Source organism: Melanerpes formicivorus, unplaced genomic scaffold (genome assembly GCF_026170545.1).
Source record: "Melanerpes formicivorus ecotype bairdi unplaced genomic scaffold, bMelFor1.0.p_v2 SCAF_1, whole genome shotgun sequence".
NCBI lineage: Eukaryota > Metazoa > Chordata > Aves > Piciformes > Picidae > Melanerpes > Melanerpes formicivorus.
In genome coordinates, this window is record NW_027142353.1 from 26,841,232 (window position 1) to 26,866,652 (window position 25,421).

A 25,421-nucleotide genomic window follows, 5' to 3' on the forward strand; every position below is an offset into this window, starting at 1 on the left:
CATGCCTTTCAGTTTTAGTGATGACTTCAATTTGGCTCAAGCAAAACATGAAAGAAAATCCACAGAAATACACTAATGCAGCAATAAAAGTTCAAGTTCCCCAGTAGATTACATTTTGCATTCTTCATTCTTCAGTCAGTCCCCAGGCATCTACAGCTGCAATTCCTTCCAACTGCAAGCCCTCTTTTGAAATCCACACCTCTTTCATCTACATTTCATCATGTACTATAAAAGTGTAAGCCTGACGGTGAAGACGACCATTTGCATGCGTTCCCCTGTAATCTGTAAATTCTGATGTACTCTTGTGTCTTTAATTATAACATGAAATACAATGCACAGAAGAAACAACAATAAGAATAAATACATAACTTTTTTTTTTTTTTTTTTGGTAATTAGAGGAAGCACACAAATGCCTGCTCAAATACGGAAAAACAACTGCACAACTTTCAAACTTTTCCAGCAAGTACTGCTTAAGCTTATATACACCCCAAATTATAAAGTGAACAACGATCCCTCTCTTGCAAAATTCACTTATAAAAATTCTGAACAGCAAACAAAAGATGGAATCTCAGTATAGCACAAAACCAAGCAACAACCAAAATGTCATGCCAGGGATAAAAAGCAACAACCAAGATAGAGATAGGAGCATTTGTACTTTTCTCCATGCCTCCAGAGCTGCGCTGGCAGGTGAGCCCACATATACACGGCAGATTGAATGCAAACAAAAGTCCACCCAAACCAACAACCAACCTTCATCTTTAGCACTCAGGACTATCCAATCTGATCACTCCACTGCTGAAAAGTGTGTGAATTTAGAAAAAATAAAAAATGTATACACAGACACGCACCTATATACACACATATAAATGCATATACAACGGGTAGACTCAACTAGAGTGCTTCTTCCATGCAAAACTACCAGATTTCACAGGGCTAGCTGTAGAGCACAGAGCACACACAACCTCACACAGATTGATAACTAAAAGGGTTAAATACATTAATTAACACAGTCTTAATGTTTCAGAACATGTTAGAAAATTCCAAATGATCCTAAAGTATTTCCTGACCTTCCCCAGCAGCTCCTGGCTTCCTGCTGGAGCCTGCTACATCCTAATGTTATTTCAAACACATCATTTCAGCTGAGAACCGGTGGCTTTCAAGCAAAATGAGGGAGAGCAGCTTATTGTACCAGGGGAGACAATAGCAGGAAAAGAGTGTCCAAGCAAGCACTAATCAGAAGCTGGCCAGGCTCTGATTTCTGCCAAGACTAGAAATTTTCATCACTTTAGAGATACTTTTCAACCAAAAGACAAGGATGTATCAGAAGTAAGAAGCATTAAACTAGGGCGATATAAACAAATATAACATAAGGGATGTTCTGTTATGAAAGAGGGGAAATTGTTTATTATAACTTCATGGAAACCAAGCAACTTTATTTCAATAGATTCACACTACATAAAGCCCTACACTAAGATTGAACCTCCCAGGTTAAAAGCTTAGGTTTTTGATGTGCTTTGTAATTGAGATATGGAGCACCACTTCTTGGAATTACAGCAGAACTAATAAAAATAAACCAAAAAAACCAACCCAACCCAAACAAATAGCAGATGATGAACTAGTCATTCAGGAGAAAACCAGAGCAAAGACAACACTGAGATACAGGGATTCAGTGTGATAAGACAATAACATAAACTGGTGTATCTAGGGAATAAAAAAAAAAAAAAAAAAATGTTGACAGAGGTGAAAGGAACAAATCTATAAAAAATAAAACTCTGGAGTCTGATAAAGGTGTCTAAGCATTTAACAAAAGGTTATCATCCAAGCACTTTCTTCCACTTGGACTTTATGTTGCAAACACTTCTATAGTGCATCTGAAGTTTTAAATGTTCCTTTCCACCCTCTTCATTTAACACAAGCAATAACAATGGGGGGGGGGGGGGGGGAATCAGAAACTTCACATTTTTTTCTTAATCAATAAAGGCAGGCAGAGATATTTCATTTTAGGCTTAACATTTAATGTAACCAAACTTTTAAGGCTGATAGCATGGTAACGACTAGCCTGTTGCAGTAGCACTGATATGCACCAAAGATTATGTTTTGAGATTGTTTGACCAAGGCATGCAGAGACTCATCTGCAGCCACGCACAACAAAGGGCACACACAACACTATCTAATACAATTTTTTCCACGAGGTTACAACATTCATAACTGTGTCTATGACAGAAGAGGAAGCAAGTTGTTCCATGAGCAGAACAAAGGGAATCTGTTCCTGTTTTTCTCCTTACACCTCCTGCTGCACTACTCTTCTGCCTCCACTGTCTCCTGTCAGATCCACCATAAGTTCCCTTAGCATATGAATACCTTTGCATCTCCCTCAGGTCCTTCTCATATCTCCAATTCCCCACTGCAACCGCCAAACAGCCTTCAAAGTATACCCCATTTCCTCTGGTGTTTTCCTCCCTACCTTTGTTGGGCTGGCCAGCCCAACTCAGTGCCCAGTACCCTGCTGCTTTTCAGCCCTGCTCAAGCTGAACAAAGAGCTGGGATTGCTCTGGCTTCTTCTCCAGTGACGGACACCAGCAACGACCCTCTTAGGCACCAAGTTGGAGAAAACTAGTTAATTTCTGCCAGTTTGTCAAGTTCACTTAAAATTGGCTGAATTATCAAGGGTGGACAGATGGACGGACAATGACAGCTGACTCTGACAGCATGACTAATGTAGGCTTCATTTCCTTAAGAAACAAGTCTAAAAATATCATTTAGTAGGCTCACTGGTCACAGCTAAGCAAAGTTAGGATGTCTATAAGCTTCATATTCATCTATGACAAAAATCACAACTCCATTATAAAAAAGGTAGAGGAGTAAACACTGTCATTACCTGCTAACAGAAATGTTCACTTACTGCTACTTGTAAGGGTAGGATTGAAATAATAGAATCCCTATTCTTACATCTGAATGGAATGAAAACTGAGTAAGGAATTTCATGAAAAATAATGCATTCAAGCACTTTGGGAGTCAAATTTGGAAGAGTCAAATATACTTGTGACTGCAGTTACAATATTGGCATTTTTACTGCCTTTCTTTTAATGAAAACTTATTTACCAGTGAAATACAACTGTATTTTCCAATTCTGACTCATTGGTTGCAGCTCACCTGCAGCCTGTAATACAGCTAGTTGTCACAAGGAGAAACAAAGCAAGATATTAACTTTCAAGTGATGGGAAAAGAGTGGGAGCAAAAGTATTGCAGTGCAGCAAAAAGATTGCTTTATATTATGGCATCTCAGAGGAAATAACTCTGTTCACAATCTACAGCTCACCCACACTAAGCTAGCTCATTTTCATTCTTACAAACAAGTTGTCAAGTGATGGGAGTAGGTTTAACTTTAAGGTGGATATACTATTGATATCAACAACACTGGTTAGCATAATTTTCAGTGAAGGGATCCACTGCAAATCCTTCTCTTTGTAGTGAAAGAAATCCTCTGGCTCTGAGGTTAGTCCTAGGGGGACTCAGAAACATGTTTCCCGCATTACTTCATGACCTCTTCCTTTCCTCGCTCAGTTGCAGCTCTGAAGAATAGCTTGTTTTTGTGAGCAGCAAGCCAAAGGAAGACCAGTTTGCTATGAATTTGCTTCCTGTCTCTTAAGTCCCCATTGTGCAAACTTCAGTTTCACACCCTTTCATTACCAGCTTGTCCCTGTGACTGCTTTCCCATTGTACCTGTAGGTCCTTCAGCTTGCACCTTCAAAGCCCTGTCCCTGCAGCATTTTCAGCCTTCCCACCTCATTTTCGTTAAGCTCTCCCAGGAAATGCCTTAAGCTCCCCCCCAAAACGCAAACCTTGAAGTGCTGGAATTTCCTTCTAGTCACTCCCCTTTGGCTCAACACTGTGACAGTGCCAGCTTCCCTTGCCTTTACCTTTGTCTTCTGCCATGCTGGACACTCCCAGACCTAAGTTTGGCTGCCTGTCAAACAGCACAGATGCCTATAAAACAGCACAGACTGTCCAGCCTTCTCCTGATAAATCCTACCAAAGGATTTCTCTCTCCTTCTGCCTTTAACGAAAGCACTGAATGAAGGCTACATAGTTATGATCCTTGTGAGAAATGGTGCTCAGAATAAACAAGTTTATCTTTAAAATATTATCCTAATACATACTTTACCAATCATGGACACAACACTCATGTAGAAAGGGACTTTTTTTGCCAGTAGTAAAAATTCATATTCTATCTGCTAATTATGGTTTACATTACATGCTACCTTTACTAGAAAAAAACATTTACAAAGTAAGTATCATTTCCTAATTTTAGGAAGACTTACTTGATAAGTATTTCCATACTCCTGAGGGCTGGTGTCCCTGCCTTAAACTGATGTGTGACCACATTTTGTATTTTAACTGCTTTTGCTCATCCCCAGAGATAAAAAAAATAGATTCACCAACATGGCTGTATCTCTGCAGGCTGATCTGTACTCACATTTGTTTTATTAAGTTCTATTTACTAACAACACACTAGTTTAGAGCCTATCTTCGGTGTTTAACTTTAGATGTTTGCAGCCAAATTGTCTAGCATCTTCCTTCCAATACTAGTCCTGAAATTTATTACATCTTGTGCATGGGCATAACTTCAAATAGACTAAATACAGCTGCAGTTCTTTTCCAAAGGAGTTTTATTTGATACCTCAGATTACTGACTTTTGCATTCTCCCATCCTCCATATATAAAAAGACATTAGTCAATACCCAAAGCAATTTTCTGCAAAATGGTTGGCAAGTGAAGCGAGTGCCATCTGAATTCTTCCAACTTCCATCTTCTCTAAAAACCTACCTGATTTTAATACATAAATTGTGAGCAAAAGATACTGTCTGTAGCTTACCTGCTCACCACATTGAACTTGCATGATTGAAGAAAAACAAAGAAACAAACCCTATTGCTTTGAGAAATAGTCTAGATGCAACATCTTAAGAAGACTCTAACAACTTATTTAAAATATTGAGAGTGGGTAAGGAAGAACACCTCCCAAAACCCCCCAAATAAGTGACCTTTAAACTATATAAACCATTGCAAAACCAACAAGAAAAGTGTCTCAATACAACTGAGTTCTTGGAAACTACTTCCTTAAGGAACTACATTTCTACCAAATGGTGCCCTTCAAATATCCAGTATAACTTTTGAAGTTGCTAGTTTTAAATCAAAAGATATAGCTGGAAATACAACAAGTGCTGCGGAATAATAGTGTTCCCTCTCCCCATGGCAATTAGAAAATCAGCTGTGTGTATGTATTCTTTTGTTGCTATATTTACATACCTTAATAGATTCTTTCATAACAAGTCAGAACTGATTTTTTGTGCAATGTATTCAAGCCTTTTGTGTTTGAAATTAGTTTACCATCTGTAGTATATTTCTATCACAAAGCTGTAAATAGGCAAAAAATTAGCTCAAGTACGATAAGGGTCATGAAACAGAGATCTTGAATTATTAGAACATGAAATACTTCCAGCTACTTTCTTTGATAGTCTATTTACAAATACAGAAAGGTTTTTCCTCAGCTGAAAAAAAAAAAAAAATAAACTAGGCTGTATCGCATTGTCAAAACACAGGAACTGATACCAGACTTGAATTAAAAGCATGCTTATTTACAGTCAAAACCAGGCAAAACCCAGTATATGTCTTTTTTATCTCTCTAAACCAAATTTCATAGATGTTTTAATTTTTTAAAAAATCTTCTAGAAATACAAACATGAGAATCCCTGTCTTTCCACCTGTCTACCCTAAGAAGAAAAAGACCTGGAGAAAAACCCAAGAAACCCAAAAATGGGATTCTGAGGCACTTAAAAAAACAAGGGGGTCGTGCGTCTGTTAAATGATCTGATGGGAAGACAAAAGAAAGGGGGTGGGGGGGAATTGTCAAAATATGAGTTTGTAAAGGACCTCAGGGACCAAGACAAAGATTTTGAAAGAGATAGACTATGAGAGCACAGAGGAAGAAACTGAGATGCCAGAAAGAGGAAGGTGAGAGGCAGAAAGAGAACTTTGAGAAAGAGAAGATTTTGAGAAGAGAGGAAGAAGTGGAAAAGGAGAATTACTCAGAGAACAGCGACAGATAAGTGATTGTAGAGACTATACCACCAGCACTGACAAATCCAATGAAGTAATCAAAGACTCTCCCAAGTTGCCCAAACAGGCCATGCCTTTCTCCAAAAGACTTGCCCTACAATCACCCAAAAATATTCAACCAGCGATGTGCATTTCTGCCAAAAGCTGCTTCTAGCAAGATGAATGCAACGCCAGGCCGATTTTTACAGGACAGCAGAAGCACTGTGGTGCCTCTTGGCCTCCAACCATGGTGCCAAGATTGTGTTTACAGGGCTGAGCACCTCTCTCCTTGCATGTGGCACCACCCTTGCCCAACTTCTCAGTTTGCACTTTGTGGAAATATTTTCAGCATGATGCTTGGCTTCACCATTTGAGTTTGCAGTTACAGTATCACTTAAGTTGGAAGAGACCTCGAGGATCATCGAGTCCAACCTGTCACCACCGACCTCATGACTAGACCATGGCACCAAGTGTCACATTCAATCTCCTCTTGAACACCTCCAGGGATGGTGACTCCACCACCTCCCCAGGCAGCCCATTCCAATGACCAATGACTCTCTCGGTGGAGAACTTTCTCCTCACCTCGAACCTAAACTTCCCCTGGCGCAGCTTGAGACTGTGTCCTCTTGTTCTGGTGCTGGTTGCCTGGGAGAAGAGACCAACCCCTTGCTGAGGTCAGTTGTTTGCTATTAGATTAACAGATGAAAGCAGAGCTATTGAAAAGAGGATGGAGAAGGAAGAAAATTCTGGGGGACACTTCCTTCACCTTCTTAAATTTTACCTATGCTGCTACAACTCTCACACAGGCCATTGAAGAATGGGCTATAAACATAACATGAATATCAGAGTAAAAAACCCAAGCCCCAAAAATTACTGGTCATTATTCTCTGGGAAAAAACAAAAAAACAAAAGGCAAACAACAAACCCAACAGTGATTTGTAAAATATTCCATAGAAATTTTAATGCATCTCAATTACTGCACCCTCTGCCAAAATAAAATGCCTTAAACAGCACCACTTGCGTTATGGTTTAAAAATCTGACCATCGAAGCCAGCACAAAGAGGATATTTTAATTTTAATTAGTTTTTTTTTAAATAATGGGGTTTGTCTTTAAAATTCAACCATTATAATTCAAATTGAAATAAACCACTCCACAGCTGAAAATTTAATATCACCATCTATTAAGACAATTTCCATCAAACAGCTGAAATATTCAAGCAAATCAAGTTTGAAGCTGATAAATAGAAGGAAGTCAAACAAATGAGCTAGGAGAACTCATAGTATAAATACTGTTCAAAAACTGAATAGTAATAATAATAATCTGTGAAAGAGTTAGAAAAAGTGCTTGTAAAATAATACCTGTTAAGTTTAGTGACTTAAGCAAAGAAATCCATTTCAACTGAGATGGAAATATGTTTCAGTTCCCCCAAATAGCAATTAGATTTTACAGAACAGTTCTCCTCTTTGTAAAAATCTTCAAAAGAAAATGTAACCAGAAAGTCTTGATTTACTAACCAAGTGTTTTGTGTCAGATGCAGCAGCCACAAGCAAATTCAAAATTCTTTTTTTTTTTTTTTAATATTTATTCAGTATTTTAGACAACTTTTATTTAAGATACTTAAAGGTTTTTCTTGCTCATTTTAACAGAACTGCAATTCTGCCTTCACACATAAGCAGCTAAAAAAAATTACTAAATATAACTAACTGCCAAGTTAGTTATTCATCTCCTAATACTAATACTTTGAATTATACTGCACATTAACGCATCTAGTTAATCAGTATGCAAAGTGTACATTGGGTTTAAAAAAAAAACCCAGGCAAACAAAAAAAAATTAGCTTTTTAGGAAAACTCCTAAGAAAAAACATAAACCAATGTAAATAAAGTAATTTATTCACCCAATATCCAACATATAGCTTCTTGACAACTGAGAAGTCCAGATCAGACATTCATTTAGCTTTATGCTATTTATTAAGTTTATAATTAAGTTTATAATTTTAAATTAAGTTGTCTTTGCTTCCTTATTAAAAAGTAATTCAGCAGACTGAAGTGTCTTCGGTTACACAGAAAGCAAAATCATTTTTGTACATTTTCAGTCTGAAACCTCCCACCCCTTCTTTTTCCTTCCACCTACAAGGCCAGTATCCCAGCAAATGTCCAATGGCCAATATCCATATGGGACAGTCAGTACTTCAGATGCAACATCTCCATCAATAGCACTCTTTAAAGGACACTGCTATAAATTCTAGAAATCTTCAACTGCATTTGTGATACAGAAATGAAGCCTTACAGCTCATTAATAGATTTCTTGTATCTGCTTTAAGAAACTGAATATATTAAAAAGCCCCACACCAGAACAAATCAGAAAATTGAAACTCTTCTCTAAATGTCATAGTGAAATTCTGACATTTTGGCAGCCAGGCTGCTTTCTCACTCTCTTTTTCAAAGACAGGAAAAAGTAGTGTCAAATTTTCCTATACATTAAACACTTGAGGTTTCATACCAAGGCTTGCATAAAGAAATCAACTCAATAACCAAATTAAAAACAACGACTGCATTCATTCTTGCTATGGAGACTGTGTTAAACATGCTAATCTGTTATCAGGGAATATACATTCAAATTCTAGTACCAGACGCTGAGCTTCCTGAACCCAGAGCATGTAAAAGCCAGAAGTTAAAATGCAAGATGTACTACAGGGATGTATCTAGACAGTTTTCCAAAGGCATCAAATACATGATCCAAAGGCTTCCATCAACCAGCTCATGTATATGGAAAAGGAGATGACATCTCACTAGGCTTAAATTTTAAATCCCCTACGGAATAAGGAAAACAGCTGTCTCAATCTTAAATAGAAGGCATAACAAAAAATAAACAGGACTTCTCAAGATTGGTGATTCCAATTTCTGTCTGCAAATTTAAATTTAATATAGTTTGCTGGAAATGCACAGTCTTTGCTTTCAAATAGAGAACACTAAGGATATTTCCACCTACTTGGCAATTTTATTAATGACACTTTTGATTTTGTAAGATGTGCCAACAAGAAAAAAAGAACCAGGACTATCTTAAACCTAAGCAGTCCTATCATTCTAGCAACAGATTTATAAGGTATGAGGAGAGGGCACAGTAGGCCTGTAAGACTTTGAAGTGCTGTCTGTTCCCTTCGTGTACAGCAGGAAAGAAAACCACACCACTCTGCCTCTCCTTCACAAACACTGACAAAATGGTCACAAAGAAATTTCTAATAAGCAGGAGGTGCTCCAAACTCTGTACCCTAAAACATGCTCCTGTTTCTCAGTAAGTATACAACAGGTTGTATTCCCCTTCTCCTCCAGTATTTGACAGAATGACAGGTTATATTTAGTTAGGTCACATTTATATGAAGTAAAACAGGTGCATAGGACAGCACCTAGGGATACAAAGGTGTTGCTAACACAAACCCACTCAATTCAAAAAAGAAACCCAAAAACAATCAAGAAGAAAGCAGACTACACTGAACGTAGAGTCGACAGCCCTCCAATTTAAAGACTCTTCCAGGTAATTGTGACAGAATAATTCTGTTTTGGATATGGGTGATTATAGTACTAACTTGGTCTTTTCACCTTTTATTTGCTCAAATTTGCCATCAATTCTGTACATGAAAATGAAAGGCTTAATAGGTGTTACAAATACAACAAATACATTACAAAGCAGTAATTACATAGGCCTGCAATTCAAAGAAATGCATTAGAAGACAAAGATGCAAATACTAACTGAAGGACAATCTCTTGACATCTAGACAGTCACTCCTGAATGTAATGTAATCAGCTATTCTTTGAGGTTATAGGTGTTCCATTTCAGATGACCCATGCTAAATATCATGCATGATGTAAAGCCTTAGTAATTGTACTGCAAGGTCAGAATCACAGCGTTGTACTGCACTAATGTTTTAAACCATTAACTATCACAAGAATACCTGAAGTGTTAATAACTTTTTATTTGGAGATCTCAGAACTCTTTAGAAGCCTGTCATAGATGTTGCAATTTTATTCAAAGCTCCTTTCAGCAAAGGAGATACCTCCTTTTCTTATACTAACTTTCTCAGTGAATTGCAGTGCCCATAGCTTCATTAATCAAGGCCCCCCAGGTTAATGGCAACTACATATGCAAACCAGACCTCCCCACCACTGAAGAGGAAGTAACAAGGGAAAGCAGCTTGCTTAAAAAAACAGCCCGTCTCCTCTGAGGTTTGGCTCTCACCACCAAAACAAAACCCAACAACTCACACAAACGAGAACAATTTCTTTTAAGGATTAAAACTCAACAATGAGTTAGTAAGTAATAAGTTCAGCTCCTGAGCTCCTGCTCTGGAGAACAATTTCCTGAATAAACAATTAAAAAAACAACAGGTGTGTAAATTGGTAGAGGCCATGTACAAGAACAGCATTTTCACATCAAAGTATATTTTCACTTTGCATTTCCTTTCATTTGTAAGGTCCCAAGGAATGCATAGTTTAGATAATCTACAGCCAAATCCCTAAACAATTTTTCTGGTGTAAAAGACATCTACAAAGAGTCATCTAGGAGAAGGAGCACCCCTGAATGTCCACCCTTCCAGCTTCACCACCTATTCACATTAACAGCCATGTCTCTCCAAATCTGTTTGCTGGAACCCCAACAACTACTTGTCAGAAGACAATTATGTAGTAAATAACTTTCCAGAAGTAACTCCCAAAGAAACCCATCTCTGCCACTGCAACCTTCCTCCTTAAAAACAAGAGGTGGACATTTTCTCTCACATAGCGTGTTGGGTGTCTGCATTCACTGCACACAGCTATACCTGCTTTATAGGCACACTCCACACACACAAAGAAAACAACCCACCACATTTTTGAGGCTCAGAAAAAGGAAAGAAATTTTCTCTTGTACATTCTAAGTCAAAGCCCAATTACTTAGTGTAATGCTAACTTAGAACTTTTGCTTGCATGATATAAGAACACATCATATAACGTCCATCTATTGTTCAGGTCTCTGAAAAACCTGAGAAACAAAAAAATGGAATCCGAGTGGGACCACACAGTGAAAAAGAAACAAAGCAATACTTTGAAAGATCCTGGTAGATTAAAGAGTTAAAACAACCCAAGCCCTCCCACCTCAAAAAAAGAAGAGATCCAGCGATACTGAAAAAAATTTAGGTTTGCATGTTGGGAGAAATATTCACATTTAAATGAGAATTCCTGAATAATGCTAAGACAGTAGAAAGAGAAGCTGCTGTCACTTCAACATAGTAAAATTGCTTGTCCTTGGAGTCACTGGAACTCATTGGAAAATGTACCTCAGAGTATGTAGGAGGGTACTGATTTTCCCTGGCCATCTTAGTTTGATGTTTACAAAGGTGACCCAGCTACAAGCAAGGTATATGCAAGGCCCCAAAATCAGTTACTGTTGACTGTTTCTTCTCTGCTACCACCTTCATGCACTAGGATGTGAAGCAGACGTAAAGAGAGGACATAACGCAGAGTGCACTGAAGCCACACTTTCTGAATAACCGCAGTCATTGCTACCCTCCACAAGCACACACTTACAGGAAAGGGTCTAATGCAAGCAGCACAGTGCAGTGCAATGACACACTACAGTCCCAGATCTGCTGCTTTAGCAGACTTTGGTCTTCCCAAGAACCTGAGGGAGAATATGACAGAAGGGAACATAATGCAAGAAATCCAGTGCTAGACACTGCTTTGTTTTAAAAAAAGGAAAAAGAAAAAAGTACTTATTCTCACTGCCTCAGAAGAGACATAATTAGCAGACTGCTTAAAGAATTTCATTCTATAAAAAAAAAAAAAAAAAGAAACATCAAAAGAGCTGAGGGTTCAGATGCAACCTTAATGCAAGAGCAAAATGCTCTGCCTCCATGGCTGGAACAGGGAGTAGGAAGAGCTACTAGCAATGTGGTGACTCTCTTGAATAGGAAATGACTAAACTTCCTTGGGAGATAATTTTTGGGTTTGCTCTAAGGCCAAACACAATTACATGATGAAGCTTAAGCGGTTCAGAAAGGGTAAACCCAAGGGTCCTCCTCAAAGGTAACAACTGAGGGAAGTAAGGCCAAAGACACCAGTACAAGCAGCCACCCCGAGTTAAGGTGATCCTTTTATCTTTTCAGAACATAATTATGACTAAAATAGAGGCTCGTTCTGCAATCTATAAATGTCAAATTGCACATCCAAGCACACACACTGCATGGGGAGGGCAGGGAGAGAACTTCCTATTACATAAAACTTCTAATAAGAGAATGAATTTATTCACTCAGCATGGGTTAAAACCTATAAGATTTCTTCACACCTTTGGCCTTGTGACAGTTTACTGCAACCATGATATAAGAAAAATCCGTGGAAAGGTCAGACATATCATGGTTTCCATTATATGTTAGTTTCAAACACTTGAAGCATCCAATCCTTTAAATAACCTGCCCTAGTAAATAATTCATTTAAGACAAACTTTCAGCAGAATATAATACCTGCAATTGTAAACTGAAAAAAGAACAAATCTCTGCTCCCAGCACCAGGTAGCACTGGAGCTCAGGGGCACTGCAACAAGCTACAGGTTCTGCATTCAGTGATGCTTTTAGCTCTCCATCTTGGATCAGATAAAGGACCTGATGCATACATCCAGCAGAGAAAGTCCTTTATCTAGCAGTAAAAGCAGCATTAACTCTGTACCTTGAGTTCTCAAAAATATTAACCAATTTTCTTTGCTTTCAAGTCTTTTTGCTGCAGGTAACAAAACAGCACGATGTTTACTTTTTGGTTTGTGGTTGTTGGATATATTTGTTTTTGGCATAAGCATGCTCTGCAATTTCAGGTTTTTTTTTTTTTCCTTCTTTAAGTAATTATAACATGGTATTTGTTAGAATGTCTGATTTTAGTTTCACAAAGCAGAGAATTCAATTCCTTTAATGCTAATTTTACTGGACATAGGTGATACACAAACTTATTTCAAATTTTCACAGATCTATTGAAAGGTTCATGAAAATAACCATAAACCATGACTTTGTTGTGCATTCTGGATAACTATTTTATCATGCATAATAGTAACAGTAATTCAAAATGAATATATTCTTCAGCCATTACGTATATATCAAATTGATAGTGAGGTTGTAGAACCTGTTGCATCAGCAATATGTTCTTCTATCACTTTCCTTATGCAGAGCTACTTGTACTGAGCATATCTCTAGATCATCAAACATCACCAAAGAACTGAAAACTGCCACTTAAACTATGGCTAGGTTTTGATGACAATCCTGAGGCAGAAACGTTTCAAGAAAGTAGCAATGCTTTTTTGAATTCCTTATTATACAATTAATCTGCTACCATACTACAGTGGTAGCAGTATTGCCAGCTCCTACCTCCCCCATACTTTAGATGGGAATGGAAGAAATCTCTTCCCTGGTTTTTGAAATTCTGAGCTCATTTCTGCTTTCTCAGCATCTAGTGACAGTAATCCACACAACAGGACTGATCTATTATTAGTGAAGATGGAAGAAAAACTATTATTCCAGCTTTCCCTCCACCCTGCCACCCCCCCCCCCCCAAACCAGACCACACCTAAACAGAGCCCCCACCAGCCTCTCTCACGATCACAAAATTGTGTTCCTCAGTTTCATCTCTGGCAAAGGAGTCACCACTGTTGCCACTCTGCCCCACAAACACGCTTACTTTGGGCAATACAACTGAAAATCCGGATGAAGTGCAGCACAGAAAGTGCTTTTGCTGAACAAATTCAACCATGGAATATGCTAGTTTAACACATGCTCTAGGAAACTGAGTGAGAATTTGTGTTGTGTATAAAAACTTCAACTACTTCCTCTCTTTAGAGACAAACTTAAATTGCTGTATATCAACTGCTTAACGATACCAACAGTCACATTACCAATCCTCCAAGAGACGCAACAGATGTGCCGCTACTGTCATTCCTATGTTTTTCTGACAAGCTAGAAAGCTTCAGAGCAATGTAGCATGACACATGAAAAGGTTCTGAAGGTTAGTTGGCTGTTAATTGTTTGGGGTTTCTAAAATAAAATTTATGAAATGCCTGTTCTAGAGTGCTTCCCTTTCTTACAGGTCTGTGACAAGGAAGTCCAACCACATGGGAACTTAAAATTCTAAACAGATTAAAATAGCTTCTGTTTCTCTTACAAGGCAGCTCTGTTTTTATTAACATGAGCTCTACAAGGCTTAAGAGTCTGTTCCCTACAACAGAGTACTTATACACTGACCTCAAGTTGCACCAGGGGATGTTTAGATTGGCTATTAGGAGAAAATTCATTACTTAAAGAGTGGTCAGGCATTGGAATAGGCTGCCCATGGAAGAAATGGAGTCACCTTCCCTGGAGATGTTCAAAATACACAGACATGACTCTTCAGGACATGGTTCAATAGCCATAGTGGTGTTAGATTGATGGCTGAACTTAAATCTTAGAGGTCTTTTCTATAATTCTACACAATGGTAGCATATTTCTTTCCACCATTCATTCTGTAGCAAATTTTACACCTACACGGTATCCACAAAACACCAAATTTGAAAACAAGTACTTAAGAAGTAATAAAAATATCTTCAGCAAATACTTGGTCCTATTATTGATTCAATGTGCTTTCTGTGATCTTGCAATCAATATGGCTAAAGCAGTGCATTATAAACACAAATTCATCAAGCAAAGAGTAAGAGTACAGAAGACAATTTATAACTATGACAAAAATACTTCTCTATGTATGATGTCTGTCTATATGCTTGTCCTGACCTAGTGGTGAAGAACTGGAAAAACTTCAGTTAAAAGCACAAGAATTACAGTTACACAAATAACTTTCACCAATGAAAGACTTAAGTAGTAATCAAATTTCAATACTTAAGATTTACAAGTGATTTGATGAATGTCAAGATACCACTTTGTACAATTAAATCTACTAGAGAACACCATGTCAGAACTATTGAAATTAGACCACTAAGATGTGTTAAAAAACACAAACTGAAACTACAGTATCACAGTATAACTAAGGTTGGAAGAGACCTCAAGGATCATCGAGTCCAACCTATCAACACAGACCTCATGACTAGACCATGGCACCAAGTGCCACGTCCAATCCCCTCTTGAATGCCTCCAGGGACAGTGACTCCACCACCTCCCTGGGCAGCCCATTCCAATGACGAATGACTCGCTCGGTGAAGAACTTTCTCCTCACCCTGGCGCAGCTTGAGACTGTGTCCCCTTGTTCTGGTGCTGGTTGTCTGGGAGAAGAGACCAACCCCTTCCCGGCTACAACCACCTTTCAGGTAGTTGTAGAGGGCAATGAGGTCACCCCTGAGCCTCCTCTTCTCCAGGCTAAACAATCCCAGCTCCCTCAGCCTCTCCTCATAGGGCTTGAGCTCAAGGCCTCTCACCAGCCTTGTTGCCCTTCTCTGGACACGCTCAAGTATTTCGATGTCCTTCTTAAACTGAGGGGCCCAGAACTGGACACAGTACTCAAGGTGAGACCTAACCAAAGCAGAGTACAGGGGCACAATGACTTCCCTGCTCCTGCTGGCCACACTATTCCTAATGCAGGCCAGGATGCCATTGGCCCTCTTGGCCACCTGGGCACACTGCTGGCTCATATTCAGGTGGCTGTCAATCAGCACACCCAGGTCCCTCTCTGTTTGGGAGCTCTCCAGCCACTCCAACCCCAGCCTATAGCTCTGCATGAGGTTGCCCTGGCCAAAGTGCAGCACTCGGCACTTGGACTTGTTAAATGCCATCCCATTAGATTCTGCCCATCTGTCCAGTCGGTCGAGGTCCCTCTGCAGAGCCTTTCTACCCTCTGACTAACATCTGGTCCTAACTTGGTGTCATCTGCAAACTTGCTGATGACTGACTCAACCCCCTCATCCAGAACATCAATGAAGATGTTAAAGAGGACAGGGCCCAGCACTGAGTTGAAAACAAACAAAAACCCCCTACTAACCCACATGTCAGAAGTTGATGACTTATTTGAAGACTCAGTGGGAGAATGAGACTTCCTAATCATGTTAGACAGAACTATACTGAGCAATTTTTTTAAATTTGAATTATTTGTATTTAAAAAGTATACCAAACCTCTTAATCAACAGCATTCTCCAATGTTAAATAAAATACTGCATAAAACCACCACAATAATATAATTTTTAATAAAATCATCTAGTCTACATTCTTGCTTGTTGCTAAGTAGTGACAGTCTAAAGAATGAAGAGCTAACTTCCCCAGCAATTTCTGAAAAGGCACAGTGAAGACGGTATTAAGTAGCTCTCAACTGAGAAAATGTGAAGTTATAAATGGGGAAAAAACCTTTTTTCATATAAATACATAAAAATAACCAGGTGACAAGGGAAGATGTTCCACAGCACTCAGGAACTGCTGCACAGTTCTACAGATTGACCCAGGCAGACACTCTGGAGGCTGACAAACACAAGAGACACTGCGGGATGCTCATAACATCAGAAATAACACACTTGGAACAGTGATATAAGTAAGGACTGGTTCCAGCACTGTACATCTCTCCCAGCAGCTCTTTCCATGTGAAAATCTAGCATGATGAGTAAATTAAAACCAAAATGCTACTGAAATTTTCTTCTGACTTATAGAAGCTTAAATAAAGAAGTCATTTGAAGAGTCTCTCATACAACTTAAGTATCTCTATGAAATGTTACCAACATTACTGTTATTTGCCACAACTGCCAACACTCATCTCTAGTGTTTCTATTACTCCTACTCATTTTGGAAACACATCTATTCTAGATGTACAGTTTCTCTTTCAAGATCTTTTAATAATCCTTCTTTTGCTGGGCATCTATTCAAAAACCTACAAGAACCAAATGGAAATGCTTTCAAGCTTGCTAATGTGGTTGTTCACTTAAAGGGAGGAAGACTGGACACCTTTAATAAATCCTTATTAAGCAGTGCTGGTTGTGAAGCAAAAGCAGTAACATTCAGAAAATCATGGATTACCACGAAAATGGCACCCTGCTGCTGGATCACATGCATCACTCACCCCTAGCACGCTGTTTCCTGGGGATTTGTGCTGCTGCCAGGAAAATTACTTGCAAGGGGATGGAAAAAACACAGAAGTTCCATTTTGCTTATATAAACAACTGACTTCTTAATTATTTTTGCTTCCTTGAGATAAGGTTTCTGTTCAGCGTGACAGAGAAGAGCCAGCAGGCATAGATCATCTTTGCTGTAGAAGGGGAAACCCGTGGAGCTGCACTCAGAGGCAGCTCTGGAGGTGGTTTTGGCAAACACCCACTCCATCCAAATGGGCATGGGAATTCCTTCCCAGCCCTGACACATGGTAAGAATTATATTACAGAAAACTACGGTTTGAAAGATGCATGCTGGAAGTCTCTTGCTTCATAAGACAATCAAAATGTATAAAAAATACCCTCCCCACAAAAGAAATACTGTCCAAGGAAACTATTTTAGACTTCATTCTAATGAATGAAAATGAAATTTTAATCACAGGCCTGGAAGCTGGATTCTGCCTTAAGAACAGTAATAATTACCAGATTTCATTCAATATGAGCAAACAGAAGACAGCAATTTGAAATGGCTAAATTGCCATTAACATTTTACAGTATCACTTAGTTAAGACAAAAAAGGGAACAAGAAGATGAATCATTTAATATACTTAATAGGTGGCTTCTACTCAACATTACTATAATTAAAATAGGTCTGTTGCAGCTAGGCATCCATTAGAGTTCACTGGAGAAGGATTTAAGGACACAGAAACAATGTATATCAGAGAGAAGAGTGATAAAACCAAGTAGCCATCAACAGAAAAATTACCAGTCTTGAAATATCTCGAAGTCAGTTAAGGAAAGATACATGTTTTGGAAAAATTCCCTGATGACAAGACAGTCTAACAGAGTAAGCCCTTAGAAGGGAAAAGACCAATTGAATGGTGCAGAAAAGGCTATTGTTTTGTAAAACAAGGATGATCCAGAAGTATTTATCGGAAATTACTGTGGGCCATTTGAGAAATGAGGTAAGCTCAGTATTTTCAGTCAAAACGTAACCAAGGTGATGAATATATGCTAAACAAGTATTAATCAGCATTTTAATATGCATCTGACACTTAAAACAGCTGGCTATGAAGACCCCTTATTTGCTGATGTTCTCTCAAAAAAATTATCGAAATACAATGGAAATTCCAGAAACCTTAAGACACAGCTGAAAATGGGATAATGTTTTAAACCATCAAACTGTATGTACCCACACGCCCATTAACCTTCCACTAACCTCAAGCCAAACAACAGCAAGACTGATGAGATTCTATTAATAAAGTATTCAAGGGCTGAGATTCAATTAATGACAGTCAACAGAGTTCCAGGAAAATTAAGCTTTCAACATCAAACAGGCATGACTTCATTCTCTGGCGAGTTTAAAAGTTTTCCTGATTTATCAGCTTTCTAAAGGTATTGAACTTTCATGGTGGTTTTGGCTTTTTATGTACGAGACACCAAGGTATTAACTGGTGCCATAACTTTTATTAGAACACAGACTACATAGGTTAAGAACTATTTACATGATGCATCTTCAATAGCCAACTACAGGGACTATTCATTAAATAGCAATAGCTCTTACAGAGTCTGACATAACTTGAACTATGGCTGGCACTTTTCATATTGAATATCTGGAAGCAAGTATAAATCAGCCACTGGTAATTATCTTGGATAAGCATAAGAGTGGCAGATAACTACAGGCAATCACACAGACAACACACTGCATCATTTGTGCAATAACAATGATTTCAGATGAATTTCGTTTGAACACAAAGAAGCGTAACTGGTTAAGTAAGAAGTAGGGGAAGGTGCATCTCCATGGGAGCAACCATTTGCTGGAGCATTGCAAGCATGAAAGCTGGGTCTGGGTATATCAGAAAGTCCCCCTCTTTCAAGTCCACTAGCTTTGTCACTTGGAAGCAGCTAAGAGCCTTCTGTTTCTCTTGAAATTTCACAAAGATATATGATTAATTATTGACTGATTATTTAATGACTTCTTGGGTTTAGTTTAGTACCTCACAGTAGCTTCAATGTCAAAGTTGGACTAATACTCATGACCACCATTCCCATCTGTGCTGGGTTAGCAACTATTTTAACATGAATTTTCTGGCAATCTTAGGAGAAACATATTCTATGAGACACTGGAATATTTTTCTGTTGAGAGAACTAAAGAGCTTGTTTCACTGGGCACAGCAAAAATTTTAAAAGCAGTTTCACTAGATCAAGCATCAGCCTTGCAATTTGCAAGGCTTTGTTTAAAAAAAAACAAACATTTTTGATAGCAGCTCATAACAAAGGATCCTCTAAGGGAGGACACATGCTCTCCTTGTTCTGAATGGGCAACTGCTGTACAGCAAGACAAGCAAGACTTAAAGACTAGGGTTTAGTTGAAGATTGCAATTTAGGAAAGGTAAAAAGAAACTGTACAGATAGAGAGTGCACAGCACAGATCAAAGTTTCATTACGCTAAGCAGCTCACAGCCTTTAACTCTAGGGTGCTTTGCACTCCGTATGCTTAGCAGGTATGGCCACTGAAAAAGAAAAAGCTAAGCTCCATCACACAGCGTTTTCTACCTCAGCTGAACAAACACCACACAGAGAAAACTATTAGAAAAAGATACAAAGCAATCAGTAGATTGCTGTAACAGTCCTTCAAAACTTAAACATGTATGTGCAGGCAAAGAGTTGAAGTCTGGAAGATGTGACACAAGGCTCAGTCATGAAACCACCAAACACCTTTTCATGAGACCCTGCAGCATGAAGCTTTAAGACCAGGGAGGTAAATGCATATATATGCTAGGACACATCTCTGAGCTTTCACTTAAACACCTTTCTGCTGGATATGAATAAAAATGTGCACAGGTATTTCAAATAAAGCAGCTTTTAGAGGATATATATTTAAAACAACATAAACCCATATAAAATGAGCTTAAAGTAACAACTAAGGTTTTGATTTTAACTGGTTAGTTGATGTTGGAGTTTATTCTTAATCTTTGGAAAGACATAACCACGTTTGCTGGCACTGTAACAAATAAATTCCAAGACTGTCTGTAGAAAGACCTGTTTTTTAAATATTACCATGGTAAATCTTGTGATAACCTTGTTTGCTGCCACCCATCCCATACCTATAATCCTTAATTTCCATTTATTTTATGGCAGTTCAGCAATGGAGGACACAATAATGAAGAAGTAATCAAGAAACCTAACCTGCTAGACACAACACTAGTATAGGACATTTGTGATAAACCCACAGGGCCTTCTGTCATGTTATTTTTAAATTAATCTTTTTTCTAACAAGTCCAACCCCAAATTCTAACTTTTCTGTTGAAGAATCAGTATTTTGTATAGCTAACTGTGACAGAAAGGGATAGTTTTCTCTATGTATGGCTTCACAAAACACAGACAAAACCCAAAATACAAGCAAAAAATAACTTCAAAGCACCTTTGAATTCCTGTTTATTTTATTCATTACATCTGGGGGTTTTTGGCCTCCACATATAAAAGTCACTTATGACTTAATCAATCCTTAAAAATCACTGCAAAAATAAAGAAAAAAAAATCATTTCACCTTGCTTCTAAATATATTTCTTCAAACCACACAAAAATCTTTCTTTCAACAGTCTCTCACTATATACACATGACACACTGCGAATAATTTATGTGTAAGGACAAATAAAAAAGAGGTAACACATGAAGAACCTGGAGCAGAAGGAACATCTTGGACCACAGAAACTTAAATCCTGACAATGCACAGCCACATGGTATAATCTTATTCATAAAGTGATTTAGTTTTGCTACGATAGCTATGTTGAACAATTCAGTTTACATCCTTCTGTTTCTGAGTGAGGGGACTTAGCATGAAGAGAAGAGGATTTAGCAGTTGATATCTCAGTGAAAGCAGTTCTTCAGCCACTGAAAATACACAACCTCTGGCAAACTGGAACAAAAATAAAATCTTACTCTCCTGCATGTGATGTGAGAAAACCTGTTAGATTTTTCTGCGTGGCTCTCCTACCACCACTACTCCCTCCCTTCCTCTATCATTCACTTTTTCACCTTAAAATAAAGATTAAGAAAATCTAAACAAAAATGTTAAAAAAAAAAAGGCACATTACATTCCCCATGTGAAACCAAACAAGTCTACTATAAAGTTCATCCAAAACACATATGGACTTACCCAATGTGTCTTTTAGATTTTTAACCAGAGAACCTTTCTTCAAGCTGTTTTTTCGCTCCACGTAATTTGATGGCACATATCCCGTTTTGTTGGCCGCGTTTCTTACCCTCCACCATGTCTTGGAATCATCTAATAGCCAAAGACGCTCATTTTTCTTGATGTCAAGTTCTTGGTCCTGCTGTGCAGTGTAATCCCACTTTGCAATAACAATAACTTCTTCTGTCATCTTTCATGGAGTCCTTCTGCAACAAAAAATTAAAATATGTTCATCAGTAAATTATTGGATAGAATTCTTACTCAAATTTTCCTTTGAGTTCTTCTGAAATAAACAAGAAAAGGGTAGGGGAAAAAAATAAGCCATACAGGGAAAGAAACTCATAGATTGGAGGTATCCTTTTAAAAATAAGGGAGATCATAGTGCCTATTCTTGTATTTTCTGCTACTAAAGTATGACAACACCTTGACAATAAATTCTAGTCATCACATATTACATTTGCTTCCAGTGACTTCATATAAAAAAATATTCTTCATATATATATATATTAACAAAAGTTGATTTAGATAATCCATTTAGTTTTTGCATATCACATTGTAAAACTATCCCAACACCTAGCATTCAAAGTTCTGATGTGAGGAAAAAGAGTTATAGCAGCATTTCAAAAACATATTTTTCCCTCTACCCTAGTTACTCATCCTAACATATCATAAGTTTTCTGCATTTAAACAAAGTTGTTCATCTTTTTATTTCATAGGAAGCTAAACATACTTCAAGAAGTAATACAACTTGGCAGAGAAATCTGCCATCAAGAGGAGGTTACTGTCTTCAGTAAGCATTTTTTCACGATATATTGTGCAGGCAGCACAAGACTGCATATTAAGAGAAGCTCTTGCTCCCTTCTTGCTCCTGGGAGGCTCCCAGCTCAGTACAGTCATGTGCCAGGGTGGAGAAGAGGACCCACTGTGTTTCACAGTATCACTAAGGTTGGAAGAGACCTCGAAGATCGAGTCCAACCTGTCACCACAGACCTCATGACTAGACCATGGCACCAAGTGCCATGTCCAATCTCCTCTTGAACACCTCCAGGGATGGTGACTCCACCACCTCCCTGGGCAGCCCATTCCAATGACGAATGACTCTCTCGGTGGAGAACTTTCTCCTCACCTCGAGCCTAAACTTCCCCTGGCACAGCTTGAGACTGTGTCCCCTTGTTCTGGTGCTGGTTGCCTGGGAGAAGAGACCAACCCCTTCCTGGCTACAACCACCTTTCAGGTAGTTGTAGAGGGCAATGAGGTCACCCCTGAGCCTCCTCTTCTCCAGGCTAAACAATCCCAGCTCCCTCAGCCTCTCCTCATAGGGCTTGCGCTCAAGGCCTCTCACCAGCCTTGTTGCCCTTCTCTGGACACGTTCAAGTGTCTCAATGTCCTCCTTAAATTTCCCTCAACTGCATTTGATTTCTTCCCTACCCAAAAGTCATCCAGAGTTAAGACTGAATGAGTTGTCTTTTTTCACTTACCTGTAACAAAACCAATTTTTTCCAAAGCCATTTGTCAGCTACAAAAAGACAGCTGCATGCCTCCACGTTTTCCTACTCATCAAACTAATTACTGGGAACAATGTAAGCAAGGAGAAGTCCCATGCCAGTACCAGTGACATTCAAATATATTATAGTGTCAACCAAAATGTGTTCATGTTATCCTCTAAATTTTGAGGGGGCACTTGGGGGAAAGTGGAAGAGTATGGGAGAATAAGAGCTGAGAATCTATTTGAAATGCAATGTAGAAGATTTTTATGTTTTTTTTAACGAGTGAAAGCTGTAGATTTCATTTAGATTACAGATTAACATACACAAGTCTTAAAGTACTTCAAACTATTAGTGATTTGACTTTGTTGTCTAGTTCTTAGCAGTCCACAAGGCTATAAACTCTGATACGAAATAGTTTACATGATAGAAATGTAATTAGGAAAAAACCTCCAAACCTCACACGGAAATTCTGTTTGGTATAAATTATATCACTTGCAGTCTGTAAACACACATACACACACTTCAGCTACAGTAGAGGCCATAGAAACTACATTAGACAGAACAGCATTTCACTCTATGAAAGAGACAGGGGTATTTTCTTATTTAAGGTCAACCTATAAGACGTAAGCCTCCTCTTACCATCACTTTTGTTTCCAGGAGAGCATCCTATAGGGTTGAGCTATGGTTTAACAGTAAAGCTCTGCAAAGCATTGAGGTCACCCCTCAAGGCTAAGGTAGGATGTTTTTGAAAATCTGAAGTTGAAATGTGCAGGCTGAAGTTCTCATTTCTCAATTAGACAACAAAAAGGAACATACAACAATGAAAATATTACTGAAATGTACACTTACATAGCTGCGAGGCCCAAGATGAATTACAAAATAAGAAGTTACGCTGTTTTGAATAATTGAGGAGACGTAACTCCCACAGTCAAACAAGCTGTAACTTAAATACATGTGGAATCGATGGTTTTACAAAAAAATAAGTCACTATATCCCTCTATTTTTTTCTCTCCTAAAATAATAATAGCCTCTGACAATGACATAGGAGAGCCTGAGCTTTGGACTACAAACTCCAATAAACTGCCCTGGTTTCTGACTCATATAAAATGGACAGAAAGCCTACAGGTCGATAAACTGTTGTAACCACAGGGGAACTGCAATCAAACATGCTTTGGAGGCTGGCACTGTCAATATAATCTCTTTCTCCAGTTTAGATTGGTTTATTTTATCTCAGCAATTGTAAAGTGGTCAATTCACACTATTCCTAGGGACATGGAGAACATGAAGAAATAGGACACCATCAATGCAATTGCCTGATGTTACCACTACAGAGGCCCCAGTTCTAAAAAAGGTAATTTTCACCACACTGGACAGTTAAAATTATCTAGCAATGCAACAGCATATTATTAACAAAAAACACAGCAGACAGTATTTGACTATTGACTGATAGAAAAGCAATTAAACACTTCCTATCTCCCTGAAACAAAAAGTAAATAAATAATTGAATTGGCTCCTGCTTTAAGAGTCACTAAGTGTTTCTCCAAGGAGTTTAGCAAGGACAGAAGCAGAAGCGACCACATGTGAGGGCTGACCACATCAGCTATACAGCCCTCCAAAATTCACTGAGGACAGGAAGTCCCAAGCCACACGATTTCTACAGTTCCAGCTATTGCCAGTTATTTTATTGTGTAAAAGTCACAGAGAAATTATGTCATTTCACAAGCAGAGCCCTTGCATGATGAAGTTCTGGCAGAAGGGTCAAATTCTCAAGTGGCATGGTCATATGGAACCCATTTCAGTGAAGTACTCCAGGTTTTGCTGAATGTTTAATGGCACAGGCATTCCAATCCAAGTGGGGATAGGATTTACAGAGTCAAAATGCAACTTGTAATTGCAGCTACACATTTGCCCATTCAAAGTTGTATTCATGCAATAGAGGAATTTGAATTCAGTATTTGAATTCAGTATTCCTAAGGTTGGAAGAGACCTCAAAGATCATCAAGTCCAACCTGTCACCACAGACCTCATGACTAGAGTAGAGAGGACACTACTGCCCACTGCAGGCTTGAACTCATGAGCTTCCCATTAAGGGTCTTATGCGCTACCAACTGAGCCACCAATTCTGGTAAAATGTGGGACAGGGAGAAGAAAAAAATTAGACATTATTTGGTTGTGCTGGTTTTTAGTTTGGGTTTAGGTTTTGGGATTTGAGGTTTTTTGGGTGTGGGGGTGATTTAAGAGTGGAGAACTAGTATTAAGGTTTTTTCAACTACTTTCTTACAATTACATCATTAGGCTGGCTCTGCCAGGGACAATAAGGTTCTTCCTGTAACAATCGCAGAGCTAAGATTTCCTTGTATATGAATAAGAACACACTTGTTCCCCAGAAAGGGGGCTGTAGAATTAACAGTTTTGAAATGCTTCTGCCAAGACAGCTGTGAGCTAACCACAAGAGGAGAAGCAAATGACATAACTAGATTTAGGGGAAAATATAAGGAAAAACCCAGTAATACTGCCTTCCAAAGCATCTGAATGTCCCATAAAAACTTGATATGGACTCAAAACATGAGATTTCTACTCATA

At 38.5% G+C, this 25,421-nt stretch overlaps 1 protein-coding gene across 4 annotated transcripts in view; it reads right to left on the minus strand.

Moving 5' to 3' along the window:
- The window catches only part of NCK2 (NCK adaptor protein 2), a 100,142-nt gene that overhangs the window by 15,701 nt on the left and 59,020 nt on the right, over nucleotides 1-25,421 (minus strand). For all 4 annotated transcript variants that reach the window (XM_068137743.1, XM_068137713.1, XM_068137723.1 and 1 more), the window contains one exon: nucleotides 21,316-21,557. In XM_068137743.1, the coding sequence (XP_067993844.1) occupies nucleotides 21,316-21,541 (226 nt within the window). In that variant the 5' untranslated portion in view covers nucleotides 21,542-21,557. The remainder of the gene's footprint in view (nucleotides 1-21,315; nucleotides 21,558-25,421) is intronic.